Below are 22,143 nucleotides of genomic sequence, written 5' to 3' on the forward strand. Positions count from 1 at the left end.
CGCCATGGCCCCTTAGTTCCGGCCATGCTTTGATTAGCCCTAAGGAAAGTGCTATATACTTATCAGGTCAGAGACAGCTACGTGCATATATATATATATATATACACACAAAGGAAGATGCAAAATTCGAATTAACTTAGTTTATGGCTATCTATTTCAATTGACTCTCGGATCCTCGATCATTTCCTCGGAGATATTAATTAAGATAGGTCGAATGCTGGAAACTATTGCATGTACGAAAGTAAATGGTCCACATGTTTATTTCACTCCACGCATCGACCATGGAAAATACATGCAGTGTTGGCTCAAACTTTCTTCAAAACAGTTTCAGGGTCCTTTATCATCAGAAAACGACTGCAGTCGTTTTGGCTGTGTCGTGTGTGTGTGGTCTCCACCTGTACGTACAACATTTATTCATTCTTGGGGGTTTCTGGAGCCTGCATTTTCTAAAGGGTCCGCCCAAGAACTTTGTGAAAAAATCAGTCGACATTCATCTGATTTTTATATTCTAGCTGCTGCAAACATCTTTCCTTTTTACTCGGTGTGAATCTGTATTAATAATATCTTTTCTCTTCCTCTTTCTGTATTTGGATGCAGAATTTTTTTTGTCAAAAAGGTGTCTGATAGTGGCCTAGCTCCTCCTCCATCTATATGCTTAATTATTATATAATACAGCAGCCTTGTTTCTGAGATCATGCTATTAAGGGTCTTTTCGGATTTAACGTGCAGCTTAAAAGATAGTGATTTGAAAGTGCGTTTTTTAAAAGTACAGTTAAGCGTTTGAGAGACAATTTGAACCAACAAAACAAATGCAAACACCACTTACTTGCTCATAATCCCCGCGTGTTCCACTCACTCCAAATTTTTTTTTTTTTTTTTCTGTAAAGGACAAAAGCCACTTTGAAGAACCAAATTAAAGTCCATTGCTACATGATGTTAGCTTTGTGATAAGCCCTTTTCCATTTTCCCATCTTTCATCCATCCATTCAATTAAACTTAGCACATATCACCATCAGCATGGCCACTGGCCACCATTATCCTAATTACCATCAATCCATCATGCTGCTAATTATCATCTTTACAAACCGGCACAAGGGTCTTTTCTTTTTTATTAAAATATTAATTAAATGATTAAATTCACAATTTCTTATTAACCTAAGCTTTTGGAATAAGCGATAATTTAACATGATATTTGAGCCGGAGGTCATGAGTTCGAACTTTAATTTTGACTCGACAGTTCGCCTCATTTTAATTAAATATTTAACATATATGTTGGGCCGTGTTCACTTTTGGAACAAATGATGATTTAACGCTTTGGGTTTGTTCATCATCTTTTTGTTTTTCACTATAAAGAGGCTTACTTCTTTGGCATGAGATTATGCCTGCGCACCTAACTGATGATGATGATGATGATGCAGCTTTATCTACTAGTGACATGAAACCCCAACCAACAATTTTTTCTCCACATGAACAAGCTGCTAGGGCTGTGGATGATATATATTGCAGATATACATCCAAATTAAAGTTTGAACCAACACATATCATGTTCTGTTTCATTTCAATGCAATTCTGAATTGTCAGTATGCTGTTGTGGCATGTTAGGAAGATCGTCCGATGGGACTGAACAGAGGAGGGGGGGAGGGACGTCGGGTCCAGCAAAAACTTTTATCTGAGAGGAAGGGACAAAAGCTGGACCGCTGGCCTTATTGATTAGTCTGAATCACGAAGCGAAAAATCTAGTTGGGAAGAGGGACAAAAAAGGTGCCACCTATTTAAGGAAATCTTTTGAGATTTTGTGTCACCGATGTGAAAGGAACAAGAGGAAAGCCCCCACCAGGAGAGATGGATGGACTTATCAAACAATACATGAGAGGGTGGGGTTTCTTTTGGTTTGATTTCATATGTATTTGTCATACCTCCCTGGGGTCTACAAAAAGAGCTCTTTCTGGTGGGGTTTTTGTCAATTCTTCATGGACTAGTTCGTTTTTCAAGGCCTTCATGCACCACAAATCTTCCAGGCATGAGAGCAGTTTCCAGTGCGGGATGTGATGTCTCACCGTGTCGTGACCTGCCACTTCTGTTACAATAACCTTACAGTCCTTGTTAGACTTTGCAGCCATGTTGTGCACAAATTGGCACAAGCTCCTCACCAGCTTTCCCGACAACGGTCCATCCTTGTGAACCCCGTACATGAAGTAGAATCCAAAAGGGTGGAAAAAATCTGGCAGCGAAGGAAGCTTAAAGCACGGGAAAAATTTGTCCATCAATCTTGAGCTTTTGGTGTATAGTAAGCATGATAATGGCGCTTTCCCAAGCCTTAGCTTGAACAGTTCGCCGCTGTTCCACACGCTAAGCATGGCCCAACTGCTCGGAACCTGCCCACCACGCCCGAAAGACTCGCCTCTAGGATAAGCAACCCACGTCCCCAAGCTCAGCTTGTTTCTCAGCACGTTGTGTATGTCATGCGGGAAGAACTCCATCGACGCCATGAATTTTCTGTACAGAAATTCGGCTTCTTCTATCCTGATCTTCTGTATCACGACGTTGGATGAAATATGAAGCGGGTGGCAGTTTACCGGGTTGACGAGCATAGCCGGTGTCCTGAACTTGATGTAGCCGAACTTGTCCACGAAGAGGTTGACCGAGGCGTCGTTGTCTTTCTCGGTGGCCATGTATGCAAGATCAACGTCGTTGGCAATGAACCACTCCTCCAGGCGTCGCACTAGGCTCGAGCCAATCCCTTTTCGTCGATGAAGTGGCGCAACCCTTAGGCCTAAGATGTAGCCCACCCTGGCAAGATCTCTAGGACGCCCATGAACGGTGACAACCTTTATAGAGCCTTGAATGACACCAATCAGTTCCCTGTCCAACTCCGCTACCTAACACATCACGAATATTTATATATATATATGTAACTTCTTTTCGATTAGACAATAATGGTGCGAAGAAATTAAAATCAAAGAAGAAATATTAGATGAAGGAAAAGTTTAGTGTACCAGCATCTTGTACATGGGACTGTTTCGAATTCTACAAATGGGGTCACCCATAGTGTCTGTGAAGAGATATACGCGTTCTGATGGCCCTACCTCGCATCTTCTTTCAAGATCTTCCACTCTAGCTCTATCGCCCTGCCCATCATAGCTTCGAATTATCGCCTCCTCCTCAAACCCCATTCAAATCCAATGCATAAACAAGCATGCAATAGAAATGAGAGCTCAGAGCTCTCTCTCTCACTCACTCTCTCTGTGTCTCTCTGTTTCTCTCTGTCTATTTATATGTATATATGTATATATATATATATGCTTTAGAAGAAGATAACTTTGCTTTTGAACTCTCATTATGATCATCATTTATATGGAGGGAATGGGGATGTTGTCTATCATCAACATCAACCTCGGCTTCGACAACAATATTAGACAAAAGGTGATTAATAACATACAGTATATGTATTTTGTCTCTAGCTTTTAGCAATTGTTAACCAATTACAATAAAAGTTTCGATATATCCACGTTAGGATAACCTCAGCCTCACGCACGCCTAAGACCAATAGACCATGTCTTGTTGGACCCTAAATCCGATGGTGTGAAATTTAATCCGGATCTTATTCGGCCGACCCGATTCGTTAGCCTATTAATTGACTAATTAATGAAAATTTAAACTTGTACCAATCTTATTTTGATCTATACATATCATAAATGTCTTAGAATCTAGCATATATGGATTAACTTTAACCTAATTGAAGAGTCGGAATTATGTCGGCGGGGCGACATGTTCATCGTATGGTCCAGCATAACAACATATGATTAATTATTGTGGGAGGGGGGGGATAATTAAATTAATGAGTTAAGGGGGTTTGTTAACTCGAGCTTTATGGGGTTAAGTCCCTTTAATTCTGTTCCCACCAATCTTTTTTATTAATTTGTTTCTTGTATGGTGTGCGGCTTTAGGTGGTCCATCACCCCTTTAGACACTTAGATTCGATAGTGAAAGTGAAAACCCCACTAAAGACTTGTCTCGCTTTTGCTAATTAAGTAAATTCTATAATTAAGGACAGAATTAGTCTAAACTTGCAATAAAAGCGGTGAAAAGAAGTTCATAATGCAATAATTGATGCAGCAATTAGGGTTCTAAAAAAAAACCACGAAAGCTATTGTTAGAGAAGTTTCCATTGAATTAATCCATTATTTTGTATATTATGTACTGCTCATAAACGGGCCACTTCAAAATTACTGTATGTTTTCACTTATTTAATTACTACAAGTAATTAATGTAAAACCTTTTGGAAAGAGTGATTTGATCACTGAAATGATTAGAATTTATTTCATTATGCCCATGAAGGGTTTATATATGTTGAACACAAGGAGATAATGATTCAAGTTATTTCATATTTCAACATAAAGTCAGAGATAATTATAGAGATAATCAACATCTTAGCACTATATAAACTTATTCAAATCCTAAAAATTCTATCTAAACAATAAATCTCTTCTAACCAAAGTCAAGACAAGATATATATTCCTAGTAGTACTGCTCTAAATTTTTAATTCACTAGCTGATTCATTTACTTTGATTAGATTAGATTAAATTACAAAAGGATCTTAATTACTTGGGTCGATCTACTCTAGCTAGTTGAATCGATCTAGATTCATTAGAATTGGAACACGCGTCCTATAACAAGACGACACAAGAAACACGTATCCTAATCCCAACGGAAACTAAACCCAATTAGCGGAATTCAATTACAAATAGCCTTGTGAATTCAAGAGCATGAGCCATTCATAAAGGTCTGCAGGAAGGAAAGGAAGAGATCGAATCTAGAAATACCCATGATCACATTCATTCATCCAAATGATGATCCTCTTAATTTTTAATTTTTTTTTTTAAATTATATATTTTTTTTTTGAAACTTCTCTTTCATGTATGGAAATGGGTGGTGGTTAATTTACATCATGTTCTTATAAAAAAAAAAAAAAAAAACAAGGCGCACTAAAAATACATCAAACAGAGATATCCAATATATAGCACACACACACCACAATAATCACTCTTCATCATCTCAAAAATACTCAAAAAATGGCTCACGAAACCCTAGCTGTCGCTATTATCCTTTTTGCTTTCTTGCTTTTCATATTATTATTATTATTATGGCCTTAGCTTTAACCTGCTTAGTTCCAACAACCTCACTTTCCCAATTAATCATTAGACCTCCCATTATTACTAGAAAAGACACCTACGCCCATTGATCATATTATGCTCCTTCACCCAATAGCAAAGTCTACACGTGGGATAAAAAGCTCTACTTAGCCCTAGCACCACCACCAAAGGATGTGATCCTTCACCATACTGTAGCCCTGTAGGTCCACTCACTCATTATTCAATCCTCCACGAAGTGTACAATCTGTCTCTTTGTGTTTTTCTTTGCATGCATTATGTTGTCCTCCTCTACATGCTTTCCATGGATGGATACTTTGGAGCTTATCACTTTCCATAGGGGTGTAGGCCCTTCCCAAAGCACTTCCCTTGGGGTAGTTTTGATTGTTTGGGGCTCTCTCATTGGGTGTGCCTCCTTCCAATTGGCTTCTTTCCCATCAAACTTATCCTCACCAAGTGCACATGTTAAAATATGGTCATCATCACACCCCCTTTGCTTGTGTTGTTGCTTCTTGGTATGTTCGAATGGAGTCCACTTAACTAGCTAGGATACAAACGTACACCAACAAGAAAAGCAAGACCAAAAGAAGACCAAAAAAAATAACCACAATAAGAAATTAAAGAAAGAAGAGTATCTCTACGTACGTACGTACTCCGACTCTCAAACTAACACTCAATTCGTATTCATTCCTCCGCATCAATGTCTACCCAAACGATCAAAAATTTGCATTGTACCACTTTTGTCCCGTAAAAAGATAACAATGCCCTTTAAAAAAATAATAATAATTTGTTTTTATTAAATTTTGATTAAGGGTATTTTTGTCATGTGTAGAACATTGCAAATTGAACGTTTATTTGGGAAGGGTATGTGCATTTTTTCCCTAAAAATAAATAGGAAACAGAGGGAGGAATGATTTTTACTGCCACATCATTTCAGTTGTATAACAATCTACTAAAATATATTATTACTTTATTTTTTATGTTAAGTTATTTTCCATCTTAAGCCTCGATTTAGTATCCTTGTAGGTATGTAGCCCTAAAGGCACTTCACAGTGATGAACGTAGGCCCTTAAGATTGAAGCTAGCACTCCAAAATTTCGTATCTTTATTTTTTTTTTTATCTTAATTTTGCTTCTTTTTTTTTTTTTTTGTTTTTTTATCTTTATTTTTTTTTTATCTTAATTTTTTAGGAGTATAAATTTTTGGGACATATAACTGGTAGTTTAATACAATATAAGAGCAGATGTCTTGAGTTTGAACCATAATTTCACATTTCACTCTTCATTTCAGTTAAAAATTAATATTCTTATACCTACCACTATTTTACAACTTGATAATACTTGTAAGCGGCCTTTTGTGCTCATAGTTGGTATAAGATAGTTCAAGAACATATTGCTGTATTTCCATCCAAAATTCCATGATTTGGGATGGAAAATTCAATCTATATGGGACTGACTAATGGAAGTGGAGATGAAAGGCATTAACTCATATTATGTAATCCCAATACACTAATTAGAAGTCAAGACCAGTACGCAACCTTGCCATTTGTGCACATATCAGGGGCATTCAGGAAAGGATTTCCTAGTCCAATTTACTAAACAACCCTTCTTGGGAGAAAAAAAAAAAAAAAGACTTCATTTATAACTTCTAAACGTTGACTCCTTTTGAAATAAGGTATTTAAACTTTAAAGCATATCAATCTAGGGTATTTATTTTTCAAAAATTTTTAATCTCAGTTATCCGTTAGAATTTTTCATTAAATTCTGTCTAAATTCCCAAAATACCCTTCATTTTTTTTAGGAAAAGGAAGGGAAAAAATTGTTAGGATTTAAGTGTTGGTTATTATAATTTAACGGAATTTGTCAAAAATACCGATGCCTGAATCTTTGAAAATTTTGAGAATTTTGATAAGATTTAACGAAAAAAATTTTAACAGAGTACTGAGATTGAAGCTTCCTTCAAAATGAATACCCTAAATTGAAACGTTTTAAAGTTTAGATATATTCTTTCAAATTAAAGAGGTGAAAATTAAGGCTTATAAATGAAGTTTTGTGTATTTTTTTTTTTTTTTTTTGTCCAATTTCCTTCCCAGACATTTTGGCCGGAAGGCAGGATGCACATATTTGATGATTATTAATTGATGCTGAAATCTGTCCGGCTAATGTTAGGGGGAAGAACTTCAAATTAATTATAGGAAAAAAATGGTTTAGAGGTCGGTTAGGACTTGCCGATGAGATATTTCCGATGTCTAAATCAGTTGAAAATTATAAGATATGGTATCAAATCACAATTAACGAATCAAAACTTTAATGCTACAAATGGGGGCAAAGACAAAGAGAAATAATAGATAGGATGTGATAACAATTAACAAATATAGATTCGTTATCCAGATAGGGTTGGCAAATCAAGCCTATATTTGAATGAGTTTGGCTCTTCTGCACCTGATTTTTGCAACAGAAGTTGCAATCTGATATTATTGATTGATTTTTAAGGGTGAGTTGACGTTCTATTTAAAGTTTGTATCAATTGATCTCAAAGCCAGCCACCATGTCGAATATGGGATTAAATGCACTTCTTTGAGTATGAGATTGAATAGGCCATTGCTTTGTTGTTGAATTATGGAGGCGGCGACTTATAAGTTGGATTAAAATGTATTGGTATTATGTATAGGGAAAATGTTAGATTTACAACACCAATACAACAACTGTACAACAATCCCTCACATGAGGGTGGGTCCCACATACTGGGGCCCACCCTCATGTAAGGGGTTGTTGTACAACTGTTGTATTGGTGTTGTACAAGAATCAAATCCCTTATGTATATGCATAATATTAAGTCATTGAATGCTGATAGATAAGTGAAGCCGCCAAAATAGAAAATGGCTACCATCGAGTCAATGTCGATAGAGTGGGTCGCCATGGACGTCAGTTGCAGTCATTGTGAAGCATGTGAGCTGGTTTTCAAGAGGTGAGTTATATCTAAAGTTTGTATCAGTATCAAAATTAGAGAAAAAATGTTTTCCTTCAAAATGAGTCGGAAAAAATTTCTCAAATTCAATCTACTAAATTAGCGTCTGTCCTTAAGCACGAGATTCTTGCATCCATTTTTATATTCAAAGGACATATGTCATGTCTTATGTTAATCATATAAAAAAAAAAAATGCATGTAAAAATCACATGCTTTAAAAACATATACTAATTTAATAAACTAAATTAGAAGAATTTTTTCTAACCCAATTTAAATGAGGGATAATTGCACCATTGGTCCATGTGGTATGCCATAATTACTTTTCACTCCCTATGATTTAAAAAGTTCATGGGAGATCCCTGTGCTATGCAATAATTACGTTTTACTCCCTAGGTCGATTTTCCGTCCACCATTTTGACGGAATCTGTTAGCTCTACACGTCAGCGCCACGTGTTATCAATAAGATGGCGACACGTGTCCATCTTAATAAAAAAAATAAAAATTTATTAAAAAATAAATAAAAATTCTTATTTTTTTAAAAACAAAAAACAAACAGAAAAAAGGAAAAGAAAAGAAAAAGGGGAAGCAAGGGGTGGCCTGGCCGCCCCCAGCCACCCCTTGCTGCTTTTTTTTTTTAAGTTTTTTTTTTTTTTTGAATTTGAATTTTTTTAAAAAAATTAAGTTTATTTATTTATTTTTTAATAAATTTATATTTTTTATTAAGATGGACACGTGTCGCCATTTTATTGGCGACACGTGGCATTTGACGGAATCTGTTAAAAAATATAACAGAATTTGACACTAGGGATCGATTTGTAATTATTGCATAGTACAAGGACTTCCCATAAACTTTTTAAACCATAGGGAGTGAAAAAGAATTATGACATATTACAAAGACCAACGGTGCAATTATCCCTTTAAATAAAAATTTTATTCAATTGGAGGGTCTGCAGTATACATTTTCTTCACTCCTGATTGAAACAGTTGGGCCTATGTACTCCTTGCTGAATTTATGTGTCAGGGTCTCACGGCTTGAATTTAGGCCTTGTCGACCATTTTAGCCCTAAGCTTGTTTAAGCGAGTCTTCTGCCAGCCCTTCAATACCAGGCTTTTCTGGTAATATGGCATAAGAGCTCTGTTTCGCAGTGGAGGATCGTTGCTGGGTTCAGATTGGTCTTTGGGTTGGGTAATGGCGGGTTTGGTTTGGGCAAGCAGATAGTATTCAACCCGGACTTGGAAAGGGATGAAAGCCTTTCTTTACACGGCTCCAGCCCATTTGATAATATCTCATAAACATTTTTTTTTGCCATCGTAGTTAGAGGTGAAAATATGGGCGGATAATAACTGTCCGCATATACTATTCGCACCTAAGCGCTATATGCATATGCGGATACGGATAGTGAGTTTAGGGTATGCGGATGCGGTTAAAAAATTGCATCCGCATCCTCTTTATATATAATATATATTTAAATAAATTCATTAAAACGACATTGTTTTGAATTTAGTAAGTTTATGACATTTAGGTTGTGTTATGTTTTTTTTCACTATCATCTCAAAGTTATACCTCATTACATTTACTCTTTTTTTTTTTTTGGATAATCCAAATCCCGATTACTCTACAAGACAATAACCCTCTATGGCTGATAATCGTGAATTGTGTAACAAGTAAAATCTTAAATTATTTAAGTTTGCATATAGTAATAACTGCATTACTTAATATTGCATATAGATTTAGATAATAATCCAAAACGCTCATTACCTCATATGCAGATAACGAATAATAACCACAACATCAACGTGAATTTAAATATTGCTAATAACGCATCCGCATTCTTTTATCCATAATCGTAATCCTTCTCTTCCTGATACCTTTAAAGTCAACTTTGATGTGGTTATAAAGTCATCTGTGTTGTTACTAGGCATATCTCCGCCATTGATGCTGCTAGTATGGCTCAAGTCGCTCTTTTAGCCACTCAATCAACCGCTTAATTTGAGGGTTTATTCACTCACTTTTGAAGGGGATGCTTTAAACATCATTCTTGCTATTCATAATCTCTTTTCAATGATTGAAATTTTGCTTCCATTATTTTGAATATCAACTTTAACTTGCTTGCTTTTCTTAGTTAGAAAGCTAGTGAAGTTTCAAGAAGTGCTAATTTCAGAGTATATTGTTTAGCTAGATGAGTAGCTACCAAACTCGTGTTTGGAAGCATTCTCAACCAATTTGGAATTGGATGTTTTCTTTGGAATCTTTTACTTTGTTGTGTTTTCTTACTTGGTTTCTGCATGTATCTTTTTGTCGATGTATTTCCCTTATTTCAAGATGTATATGCTTAAGAGTAATGCTACATATTATTTATTTATTTTCTTTTTATCCCATCAAATTTGATGTAACTTTTAAAATTATCATTAGATTTGTGATATATTACTTTTGAATTTTGATCAAATGATGATTTTAAAAGTTATATCAACTTTGAAAGAATAAAAAAAATAATATGTAGCATTACTGAATGTTTAAACATGTAAAAATGGCGTTTGTTGTTTAAATTATCTAAAATCCCTTGTCCTTTTACATGTTTATAATTCTTGAAACTGTTGTTATACTCTAATGGTTATACTTTGATATTTGAATTTAAGTTTTTACGAGACATAAGATATATATATTCCTTTAATAGATTATTCTCTTGACCAATGCTTATAAATTTTTACATGTTAGTTAGTAATAGTTAAATCACCATTTTTTCTAAAAATATAAGTGAATAAAAATGGATGAATTTAATTATTTAATTTATATTCTATCAGTAATTGATAAATTTTCTAAAATTTTAGGGAGACATAATTTCAATTGAGATTCCCATATGTAATCATATATCATATATATATATAAGCCGAGTTCTTCCACAGAATGACATAGAATGGTGACACATGACATGAACCCATATTTTTTAGTGACTAAGCCCGTCTTTTAAATACTGAACCGGTCTTTTAAATAAAATTGAACCGGTCTATTTAATATATATCTCTCTCTCTCTATTAATGATGCAATTAATCTCTCTATCAATTAATGATACAATTAAAGGTGTTTCTTTAGTATTTTATATTTTTGGTTGAAATCTAAATATGTTTCCATTTTGTTTGTGAAATTTTTGGTTGAGCAATTCTTCATTTGAATGTTAGGAGTTTTTTTTTTTTTTGTTCATTTGCTTTTTCGAATGATCAGAATTATATAGGATTGAAATATAATAAATATTACATCGACAATAAAAAAAATTCCTGCTAATTTTCTATTTTATGCTTTGATAATTAAAATCATGATTTTCTTCTTGCTATTTTTCTTCTTCATACTTATTTTCATTCTAAATTACACCTATTGGAACAAAGATTTTAATATGTTTTAATTTATATGAATTAAACTAAAAATAAGGGTCTTATGTTTTAATTCATTTGAATGTTTTATGAGATATTTGTTTTTTCTTTTATGTGATTTATTCGATTTTCACTTACTTTTTTGAAGTGTTATTCTGCTTTTGAAAGCCAAAAAAGGCAAAATTTTATTTGATTATTGTGCACAAAAAGAATAGAAATGCTTTTAAAACACTAAAGAGTTAATTAAACATTAAATTTGAAACGCTTTTTTTTTTTTTTTTTTTTTAATGTTAAAAATTATATGAATTTTATTTTTATTGAAACATAATAGGTATGTATCATACTAACAATATCATAGATTCCTACTATTAATACTGACACAAATTTATTAGATAGACGAAATGAAACTCGCCTTGTTGTATTCGGGCAGCTCAAACTCACCTGCTCCGACTGCACGACCACCTGTGCGAAATCATTGAAATTCCGTTGCAGTCTCTTTCCAATGGCTAAATACCAAAGAGGCAAAAAGCCTGCAATGGCTGTCCGTCAATCTGATCAGGTGCAACGTATGATCGATTACTTAGCAATATGTATATGGGTCCCCTAGTACTACATGTCTATTATTTTACTTATACACTAAGATATTAAAAAAAAAAAAAAAACAAAAAAAAAGGTGAAAAAAAAGAGAATAGGAGAGCTCCAAAATGTCAAAATCGTTATTTTATAAATGCGAGAAAGAAAAAAAATTAAAGGGTCCATTATTTTTTTTAACAAAATATTTTTATTATATATATATTAATTTTATTATCCATTTGCTAATTTTTCTTTCCTTCTCTCTTTATTTATTTTTTTAATTTAATTTATTTATTTTAAAAAAATTATTAAATTGATCATCGTGGTTTACAGAATATTGGGCAATGGGGTATTGACGTATTGTCTTGTATCAAGCTGGTTCTTTCTACCACTTTTCGGTTAGTTTTTGTTGACGGAGATTTTGACACGTCAGCATATGTCTATGTAAGTGCCAATATCATCTAGCCACATAGGTTAATTGCTTGTTCAATTTGACACGTGGCAAAAAAAATGAAAAGAAAAAGAAAAGACAAATATAACGGCTACTGGAGGTGGGGTTACTTGACGGCCCCAAATTTAACATTTGAGAGCTGAGCGACCAAATCACCCTCAGTCAGGTTGCTGCATCCCACTCCTCCTTTCTTTTTCTTTTTTTTTTTTTTAACAAATTAATTAATTTATTTTAGTATTTTCCTTTTTTAATTTTTAATTTTTTTGCTTTTTTTGTGACGGGTGATGTAGACATATGCGGATGTGTCACGGTCTTCGTCAACAAAACCTAAAAGAAGTTAAGACGGAGGTATTAGTTTGATGTGAGAAGACACCCACAGGTAAATCTCAAGAATCGTATTTATGCCTTCTATTTATTTTCTCTAAAACAACCTTTGGAGTAATGGTATTATTAATAATGTAAAATGATGCTTCTAAGAAATAAAAAGCCTTAAAAACAAAAAAAAGAAAAGAAAAGAAAAATGATGCTTTTAAGAAAGAAAAATACGTTGAAAAAATGAGTAGGTTATTCTTTACACCCACTCATCACACTTATTTTACATTGGTTTGTTTTTCAAGTAGTTGATATGAGAAATCATTTAAAACACTGTAAACACGTCACGTTAACCGGTGTCAAATGGGTGCGAAGATCGAGTAATATTATTCATTTATTACATTCATTTCACACTGGTTGAGGTAATGTATTTTAAGTGGCTGACTCGTGAAGATACTTAAAACATGCCATATTAACAATGTAAAATTAGTGTGATAAACGAGTGTGAAGAGTAGTATTGGCCACCCACTCTCATTTTTAATTTTTTAACAATCATAAAAATTTATTGATGTGATATAAAAATGATTTTTTTTTTTTTTTTTGACTTTTTTGTAAAAGAAAAGTGAAAAAAGTTGTTTGGCAATGTGAAGAAAAAAAATTGATTGATGTGATAAGAATTTTAAATAAAAATCTATTAATGTGATATAAAGGCAAAATAAATTTTAAATTTTTTTGTGAGAAAAAAGTTAAGAAAGTTATTTAGTAATGTAAAAATAAGTTTGACTTTTTTTTTTTCTTTTTTTTTTTTAAGCGAGAAAAATAAAATATGGAAAAAAGAGTGGGTTGCTTAAGCCTTTTGTTTTCTACCAAACAATATATATATATATATATATATATATATATATATATATATATATATATATATATATATATATATATATATATATAAAACATTCTCAAAATACTCAAAACTAATTTCACCTTAATATCAAATCAAAACATTTTTTTCAAATAAAAAAACAAAAAAATACTCTCTAAATTTTGTTGTCAAAAGAACTCGTTCCTTTATGATTTCATTAGGCCTTTTAATTACAAAAACTCCTTAGTGATTTCATACAATAGCTAAAGAAACGATGAACAACCGTATTCACCAATAAAATCTTTCACTATTACTTCTCTATCAATGATAGATAAACTCTGACCAATATTACGTTATTTTAATATAATTTCAAAATAGTGTAATTTTTCCCTCTCTCTCTCTCTCTCTCTCTCTCTCTCTCTTGCCAACTTCTATAAAGGCTTAACCGACCAACCGCTAGCTGTTAATTAGTCTGGGTTGGGAGTTACGTTCCTATCCTAAAGTCTCTTTAGTTTTTCTTACTCTACCCGCTTGCCAACACAGACCCTTCTCACCTCTCTCTACCAACTTCACCTTTTTCTTTTTTCTTTTTCTTTGAGTACTCCATGATTTAAATCTTGTTTGGTGACCATGAAAAGATCAACTTCAAAGGGTACTGTAATGAATAATGGGTTTAATAGGGAGATAGGTTGGGAGCTCAGGCCTGGTGGTATGCTTGTTCAAAAGAGAGACATTGGGGATGCATCTTCTGGGACTATGATCAAGATCAAGGTCTCCCATGGTTCTTATCACCATGATATCACTGTCCCTGCCCAATCCACTTTTGGTAATCTTCAGATTGTATTAGTTTCTGGGTTCCTGTTGTGTTGCTCTATTTGTTACAAATTTTGTGAGCATTTTTGCATTGCTTTGTTGGGTGAAATGGTTCATGTGCATTTCCTAGTTTGGTGTATCTCGTTTTCAGCTGTTGAGTCTTTGTTTGATGGAAAATTAGAGAAGTGGGTCATTGCCATAAAAGCTACTTTTGGTAATTTTGTCCTGCATTTTAGTAAATTCTTTGATAAAAGTCAAAGGGAAAGGAGTTATTTATAGCATTTACCCTTCTAATTCAAGGTAATTGACTCTTAAAGTTAGCCTTTTGAGATATAGTAATTATATGTTTGGTGTTTGCTTTATCTATTTTTCCATGTAGTTTTCCTTTCTCTATTAAACCCATTACTTGGTTTGTTGGATTTTGGCTGCAACAATTGTAATTACCCAGTTCTGAAATTGATGATCAAATGCTATTTCTGGTTAAATGAAAGGGGATTTGAAAAGGGTTCTTGCCCATGAGACTGGTCTGCAGCCTAAGGAGCAAAGGCTGTTGTTTAGAGGGAAAGAAAAGGAGGATGAGGAATGCCTGCACATGGCAGGTGTAAAAGATATGTCTAAAGTAATGCTGTTGGAGGACCCAGCTAGCAGAGAGAGGAAGCTTGAGGAGATGAGGAGAAATCAATGTGTGCTGAAGGCCTATGAGGCAGTCGCCAATGTGAAAGCAGAAGTTGACAAGCTCTCTGAGAAGGTTGTTGCTTTGGAGGCAGCTGTCAGAGGTGGCACCAAGGTCGAAGATAAGGAATTTGTGGTCTTGACAGAGTTGCTCATGATGCAGTTGCTTAAATTGGATTCAACTGAGGCTGATGGAGAGGCAAAAGTTCAGAGGCGGATTGAGGTATGTGATTATCGACAGTCATTGAAAATTGTGTTGTTTGGTTGGTTGCTGTGTCAGAATTTCAGAATTCAGGACAGGCTTTTAAGAGCTTAATGAACCAGTAAGAGAAATGAGATATTTTTCTACTTTTTGTTGATCAGCAGTGTCTAGGTGATTTAAAAACCCTTATCCATAAACATTGTTGCTTATAATACCTTAGTACTTCCTAGGGTGATTAGTAACTCTAACACTCCGGAAAGTTAGTCTTTAATTAAAAAATATGAATTACTCACATACATGGGTTGATTATAAAAAGAAACTCACGAGTAGGGTTTTTTATCAAGTAAAATTGTGTTTTATAAATGAATTTAAGAAATTAATTATAACTTGATTAGTCTTTCTAGAGTAAGAGCACATATGTGGCCAGCTCAGTAACAACCGCTTAAACTGAGATTCTTGCTGCAAATCATTTCTCAGAAAAAATGAAAACAGCAAATTAGATATAACGAACGAGACTTTTTAACTGTCATGTATATGCTAAATTGATGACAGCAACGTGAAACTGAAAATTTGTTGCACAGGTTCGTCGAGTCCAGAGCTTTGTAGACACACTTGACAGTCTAAAGGCAAGAAACTCTAATCCCTTCAGCAGCAGTAAGGATGCGGTGTCAGTCGCCACCAGATGGGAGACGTTTGAGTTGGGAGTGGGGAGCCTGTGCGCCCCAACACCACCGCAATCTTCTACCAAAATAACACAGGACTGGGAAGTGTTTGATTGACCAGAAAATTCCACCCCACTATTAAGGGTCTGTATAAATCTATAACCGCGCGCAGTTTGTATAATGTTATGGGATCGAGCCAGAACTGAAAACTCATTTAGCTTGTTCACTTTTTTTGATTGTTGAAAAGCTATTCTCCATAGAAATAGAGGCTGCAGAGGCTTATGCTTGAAGAACTTTACTAGCTGTGCATGTGGTTCGTATTGAATGGCTGAGATGCTTCTCCTTTCTTATCTGTTTGCCTTCTCTTTTGTAGGCCCACACTTAAACCACGTTAACTCCAACATGACTTGTCTTGAATAGACATGAATTGAAACATCATGACATTATGATGTTTGTCTCCGATCGAGGGAGCTAGAAAATCGGAATGGGAAATGACTGAGACTTTAATTTATGACTACAATAAGACTATAGTAACATCTATCCGTTGTGACTTTAACATGAGGGTTATAGCCTGATTCAATATCAGTAGAACGTAAACCATAATACTTCTCATTTTAAGAGTCGTACTTTAGGTCTTAGTGTCTACCAAATCGCACGGAGATAATTAAGCCTAAAGATCACTGAACCACAAGCGTTGGTGATATTTGGAGAAGGCTTAGGACACAATGCAATAGGATTTTGTAGCTGAAGTAATGATGAATATTTTTAGATTATGTGATACTTGGGTAAACTGGCTTTATTAATGGACTCTTACACTAGCCCACTCCATTATTTTCAATGGCAACCCATTTGGGTTCTTTAAGTCAGAAAGAGGCCGGCCTTTGACATGGGATCTATCTCTACCTTCGTTTTCAGCCAGGGTTCTGAAGTACTTTCTCGATTAATCATAAAAGAGGAACAAAAGGAAAATATTAGGGGCATCACAGTCAGCAATCTAAGGACGGGCCCTCAATTTGGCACCTACTTTTCGTTGATGTTCTTATGATTTTTAATAGAGCAAATCACAGAGATGCGAATGCCACCCAGGAAGCATTGAACATCTATGAGAATTGGTCGGGCCAGAGGATAAATAGAAATAAGTTGAGTGTCTTTTTCAGTAAAAATTTCAGATGACTGGGGGCGCTTAGTATTGTCTGGTGGCGGGGCGGAGCTGAGCTGAGAAGGTGTGTGACCAATTTATAGATTTAAATATCATTTGGTACGCGTAAAATGCAAATCCGTTGTAGTCTAGTTGGTCAGGATATTCGGCTCTCACCCGAAAGACCCGGGTTCAAGTCCCGGCAACGGAATTTCATTCTTTTTCTTAATACTTTTGCATGTCTTAATCAAGCCCATTAAAGGTTGGGTCAGAGGGTCCAAACGTCCTTTGGGTCCTGCCTATGACGTAAGTGTTCAAGACGCTCCTCCACTGTTCAGTTCGTGATTCCGTGAATCTCATAAATTCTACTGATCCTGGAACGTTGTGATTGCCTTTACATGACGTTAGGAGTAATTGGAACTACAATTTTATTTTTTATTTTTTATTTTTCACTATTATTTTATTATTTTAAAATGTTGACTTATCAGTCTCGACTAATATTTGGATCAATTCTTGTTGAAAAAAATTTAAGGGTTAGGTAGGACAACCACATCAGTATTGTAGGATAAAAATGTGGTATATATTATACGGACAAAAATTAGCAACAAACCAATCTAATAAAGTGACATGTATTCTGAAAATATGTGAGAATAATATGTTATTAAAAAAATATGTGTTTCTTACATGATAATAGATATGTGTCACTTTATTAGACTTGTTTATAGCTAATTAATTTATGTCTATACTATATAGAATACCCTTTTTTAACGTGACTAAAACTTGAGAGTAATTTCTTTTTGGTTATGGTTTGTATCATGTGTTTTTGCGCAGATAATACAAGGTGGAAATACTATCCCCAATTACTGATGTGACACCTTCAACTTGCGCCATGTGCTTGTATGCACATGATTCAAGCTAGGGTACTATCCCCTATTACCAATGTGGCACCTTCAAGCAATTTTTGAACATATTAAAATTGATGGAAGAATTTTTTATTTTCTCTACATTTTACGACTTAAGAGTACTAAGAAGTAAGCAAAGCACCTAGAGATAATGGGGCAAATGATTGAGCCGGCTTTAATAATTGGTAACAGCAGTACAACATGAGATACCATATGTTTTTTTTTTTTAATTAGCATACGAAAAGCATAAGATTTTTTAATAGAACTATTAAAAAAAGTAAATGTTCAAAGAACATAGACGGTTTTATAGGTTAGTTGAAAGAAATTTTTCTAATCAGTTTGAAAGAAATTTATGTCGAGACGGGATATGCACTCGGTTTACCAAGACCACACCATTAAAGACATTGAACTATTGTGGTTTAGATTCTCAACTCTATGCTAGAGCTTTCTTCCCCAAGCTATAGCCGCCACCAGGTATACGAGGGATTCAGGATGTTCATATCAGGCAATACCTTATAAAGGGATTCCCTTCAGTTCTGAATTTCCTTTGTGCTTGGGTTGATAGGCAATAAGACAGGGAATGGAAAGAAAAGAAGTACAGAAATTCATTAATCGCCAATATTAAGAATTTCGATTTGCCTTTCTTCCTCTTCCTGGAGTTGGAACCATATTGGTACACAAGCTGACAAGCTATTCACAGTTGTTGAGTCCAAACATCTAAGGAACTATGAATCATTATACTTCCATAAGATATGCTTCTATGGCACACCAAACTGAGAGAATCATGTTGAATATTCAGCCATAAATTCCCACAAAATGGAAACTAAAACATTTCCTCAGCCGGGTATCTGGTATTGGTCATTGTCCTGTATCCTGAAGTTGGCCGGACAAGCTCATCAGTTTCATGGCTCTGGACATGTGCCATTTGAGTACTCCTCGCCTGCAGCACCGGATGTTCCGTTTGATAGCCGGTTTGTGCTGGTGGAATTTGAGTAGGGAGAATATGTGGGAACAGGGCTGCCTCTCAAATACCGGTTCTGTGCAGCCGTGCTACTTCTTGTTGCCTTTGGTCGAGCCTTTCTACCCTGTAGTCGATTACAGAAGGAAAAACAAGAGCTAATGAAGAATGCCTTGTGTAAAGAAATGTATTTTCACAAAAATCTAATATTTCAACAATCAGTTGAAACCAAATTGTTTATGGATGTCCATGATATTCTATGAAATGGACTACCAACTATCAAATCAAGGGAACAAAGGATCACCTTTCCCATGCACTTCTCCAAATGAGGGGCAAATCTCCCAGCCATGATAGATCGACCACAATTCATGCACTCAAATACTTCATTGGCTACAGGAGGATGTGTTTGTCCAAATATGTCAACCACATATTTGCTATTAGCTTCACCACTATTACTAGGATCAGCTACCCTTACCCGGGCTTGTGCTGACAGCCTCAATTCTTCCTCCTCTTCTTCCAAATTACGATCAAGGCCCAATTTTGCTACTCGATGACACTCAGATGCCACATCAACAATTATGGAATCAAGGAGATCCCCCAAAAAATGAGATGAAAGCTGCAAGCAAAAACCAACAAAAAGCAAGAAAATAAGACAATATCATATGGAAAAATTTCAACACATGAACAAGTTTCTAAATTTTATCATAATAAGGAACCAAACAAGAGTCTGGACCATCTTTACTTTCGGTCATTGTATGAAACCACTCTGCAATATTTAGGGTCATGTATTACATTGTGCAGTCAAACCAACAAAACAACAACGTGAGTTGATACAAAGACTCATGGATGATATATCTCATTCTTCTGAGAAAAACCAAAAGGCCACAGCAAAAGAATGGAAAATTAAAAAAGTGAAATGACTCAAAACAATAAAAATCTTATTATCTTCATGACTGAAAAAGAAAATTTTATTTCTTTATAGGTTTCCACCCCCATCCCACAAAAAACCCTTTCTTAACATACAAGGGTACAACAACTTCTTCACCATCGTCAAGCTATGATTTTAGTCTACGACAGTTCTTAAATCAGGAAATTTGAGGCCTTCTATCTCTTTGTGTGCAAGAAGAATCAGTCAGATCTGAAACTAAAATTCTGGAGATTGTCATCTCATCTCCCTTTGTTCAACAGCTAAGCCACAAAAATAAAATAAAATGTGTTTCTATGAATGAAAGGGATACCTGAGCATGAGATGTCATATTATCCTCGTTAGGCACTGACATGAGTCTTCAGAGCAGAGCTGCTAGGTCTGATGTGATGCCTGCTAACCAAAAACTTCAGTTAAAGCCAGAAACCCCCATTTGTTTTGGGTAACAAAGCCAGGAACACTTTATTATGTAGCAAAAAAGCAGAAAATAATGATAAAACCAATTATCTTGATTATTGTGATAAAAAGACTCCAGGTAAAAAGAAAAATACCAATCTTTTTTTATAAGATTCTATTTGAAAACAGAAGGGCATAGCTGTAATAAGCGCATAGTATACAAGGTATACAAAGAAAGAAAGAGGTAAACAGCTAATATCAAAATTAAATTCTGCCTGGTAAGCTGTCATAAAAAAATGCTAGTTAAACTAAAGATTTTCATCAAATCTTATTAGAGGAGGCAAAGCATCTTAACCCAGACACCGAAAATGACAAGTGTGTGGGTGTGTGCTACTTACTGCCTTCAAATGGAGTGACATTGTTCTCAAGTAACAATTTAAAATTCACCAAGCAATTTTCAAGTAGAGATGCTAGTGTATTAGAAGGGAATGATGAATCATTTGAGCAATCCAGAATCTCATGAGAAGGAATAGTTATTATTAAGTAGTACTAGATATACTTTGATAGTTTTTCATGATCCATATTGCTCTTTCTATCGAGTTTCCCCTCCCTCTTTTCTTCCAACTAAGTAAAAGCACCACTTATTTTTGGGTTGTCCAGCCCCATCATACATAAGATTTGTATTAGATCACATTATTTTGTAATCTAACCCAGAAGTTGCACATTGTATGCAAAGTTTTTCTATTTCAATAACTATACGAGTACAGGCATATCTGGGTTCACTGGGAACTACACTCGGCTAGTTTTCTATTAGACTGCAACAGATACATGAGCGATCTAATGCTCTAACTTATACAAGGGACATACGTCCTATTTGCTTCCAAATTTCCAATGGGAAAAAAAAAGAAAGAAACCCATTTGATTATTGAAGAAATAGCTGGTTATGAGCAAAAATCAAAGATCCTTTGGTCCTAAAACGCACAGAATTTTTGAAGGAGATGAAAATCTATGAACTTTCAATAAGAAAGAAAGGAAAATTCTGAAATTTAACTGGAATGGAAAGAAACAGAAATAAAGGTAGATGATGATCAGCTTACAAAAGGAAAATCGATGACATCCTAATAGTCTTAATGAACCCAACAACGATTGTACGAGCAGATTGTGTAACATTGATACCAGCGAAATCAATACAGTATGAATTTGCAGATCCAGAAAAGTACGCGCTTTTGTGTCTTCTGAGAGAGAAAGCTCACCAGGAAATTATTGAAGGGCGGGGAGAGAAAGTGCCTCCAATCTGAATAACAAACACAGAGAGAGAGAGAGAGAGAGAGAGAGTACTGTGCCTCGCCGTCGCTGCTTTGGGAAGGGGAATTTGGATGGAATTCGTGGTGACAAGGCCTAAAAGCAGCAATTTTTCAAAAAAGAGTTGTAGTTGTAGCGGCGACCTAAATTTTGTTAAGGCGACGGATATTGGCCTAACAAAGAAAGTCTGGGCAAGGATGGTTACAAGACGACGTGTTACGTTGTTAAGGCGAAAAGGACTACTTGAATATGCTTTCCGTAACGAAATATATGCTTCTCGTGACCCTATAGTTCACTTTTGTTACCACATTTATTTGTAAAGGCGATAAAAAAAAATATCGTCAAAAAGTTGTAAAACGAAGTAGTTCCGTTGCCGGGAATCGAACCCGGGTCTCCTGGGTGAAAGCCAGATATCCTAACCGCTGGACGACAACGGAAACTTGTTGAACCAATGCATTTATTTTATTAATTTAAATAATTCAGTTCCAGGGAAA

At 34.9% G+C, this 22,143-nt stretch overlaps 3 protein-coding genes and 2 non-coding genes across 6 annotated transcripts; 2 read left to right on the forward strand and 3 right to left on the reverse strand.

Annotated features, from left to right (window-relative positions):
- Positions 1-1,525: 1,525 nt before the first annotated feature.
- Positions 1,526-3,307, reverse strand: LOC133877070 (probable N-acetyltransferase HLS1). The gene is made up of 2 exons (XM_062315306.1): positions 2,997-3,307; positions 1,526-2,879 (listed from the first exon to the last, which is right to left on the reverse strand). Exons 1-2 carry the CDS (start codon positions 3,171-3,173, stop codon positions 1,911-1,913), a joined length of 1,146 nt encoding a protein of 381 aa, XP_062171290.1. The 5' UTR covers positions 3,174-3,307; the 3' UTR covers positions 1,526-1,910.
- A 10,833-nt stretch (positions 3,308-14,140) lies between these two features.
- LOC133878060 (BAG family molecular chaperone regulator 4-like) lies at positions 14,141-16,326 on the forward strand. Its single transcript, XM_062316549.1, has 3 exons — positions 14,141-14,505; positions 14,984-15,387; positions 15,948-16,326. The coding sequence occupies exons 1-3, from the start codon at positions 14,310-14,312 to the stop codon at positions 16,143-16,145; spliced, it is 798 nt and encodes a 265-aa protein (XP_062172533.1). The 5' UTR covers positions 14,141-14,309; the 3' UTR covers positions 16,146-16,326.
- A 978-nt stretch (positions 16,327-17,304) lies between these two features.
- Positions 17,305-17,377, forward strand: TRNAE-CUC (transfer RNA glutamic acid (anticodon CUC)). Its single transcript has one exon. It is a non-coding gene; the product is annotated as a tRNA-Glu (tRNA).
- Positions 17,378-18,689: 1,312 nt separating this feature from the next.
- LOC133877955 (SAGA-associated factor 11) lies at positions 18,690-21,742 on the reverse strand. 2 transcript variants are annotated; one of them, XM_062316419.1, is made up of 4 exons: positions 21,601-21,742; positions 20,265-20,344; positions 19,331-19,642; positions 18,690-19,153 (listed from the first exon to the last, which is right to left on the reverse strand). In XM_062316419.1, exons 2-4 carry the CDS (start codon positions 20,304-20,306, stop codon positions 18,971-18,973), a joined length of 537 nt encoding a protein of 178 aa, XP_062172403.1. In that variant the 5' UTR covers positions 20,307-20,344; positions 21,601-21,742; the 3' UTR covers positions 18,690-18,970. The 2 variants fall into 2 exon arrangements, with proteins under 2 accessions (XP_062172403.1, XP_062172404.1); XM_062316420.1 differs by lacking the exon at positions 21,601-21,742 and adding an exon at positions 21,445-21,581.
- Positions 21,743-22,014: 272 nt separating this feature from the next.
- TRNAE-UUC (transfer RNA glutamic acid (anticodon UUC)) lies at positions 22,015-22,086 on the reverse strand. The gene has a single exon. It is a non-coding gene; the product is annotated as a tRNA-Glu (tRNA).
- Between the last annotated feature and the right edge of the window lie 57 nt (positions 22,087-22,143).

The sequence above is a fragment of the Alnus glutinosa genome, chromosome 9, assembly GCF_958979055.1.
Source record: "Alnus glutinosa chromosome 9, dhAlnGlut1.1, whole genome shotgun sequence".
NCBI lineage: Eukaryota > Viridiplantae > Streptophyta > Magnoliopsida > Fagales > Betulaceae > Alnus > Alnus glutinosa.

Coding starts and splice junctions, on each gene's coding strand:
- LOC133877070 (XM_062315306.1), bottom strand. CDS start 3,173: ATGGGGTTTGAGGAGGAGGCGATAATTCGAAGCTATGATGGGCAGGGC. Junction 2,880..2,996: donor GTCCCATGTACAAGATGCTG/GTACACTAAACT, acceptor GTGATGTGTTAG/GTAGCGGAGTTGGACAGGGA.
- LOC133878060 (XM_062316549.1), top strand. CDS start 14,310: ATGAAAAGATCAACTTCAAAGGGTACTGTAATGAATAATGGGTTTAAT. Junction 14,506..14,983: donor CCCTGCCCAATCCACTTTTG/GTAATCTTCAGA, acceptor GTTAAATGAAAG/GGGATTTGAAAAGGGTTCTT. Junction 15,388..15,947: donor AAGTTCAGAGGCGGATTGAG/GTATGTGATTAT, acceptor TTTGTTGCACAG/GTTCGTCGAGTCCAGAGCTT.
- LOC133877955 (XM_062316419.1), bottom strand. CDS start 20,306: ATGTCAGTGCCTAACGAGGATAATATGACATCTCATGCTCAG. Junction 19,643..20,264: donor ATATGACATCTCATGCTCAG/GTATCCCTTTCA, acceptor TTTTGCTTGCAG/CTTTCATCTCATTTTTTGGG. Junction 19,154..19,330: donor TGGAGAAGTGCATGGGAAAG/GTGATCCTTTGT, acceptor AATCGACTACAG/GGTAGAAAGGCTCGACCAAA.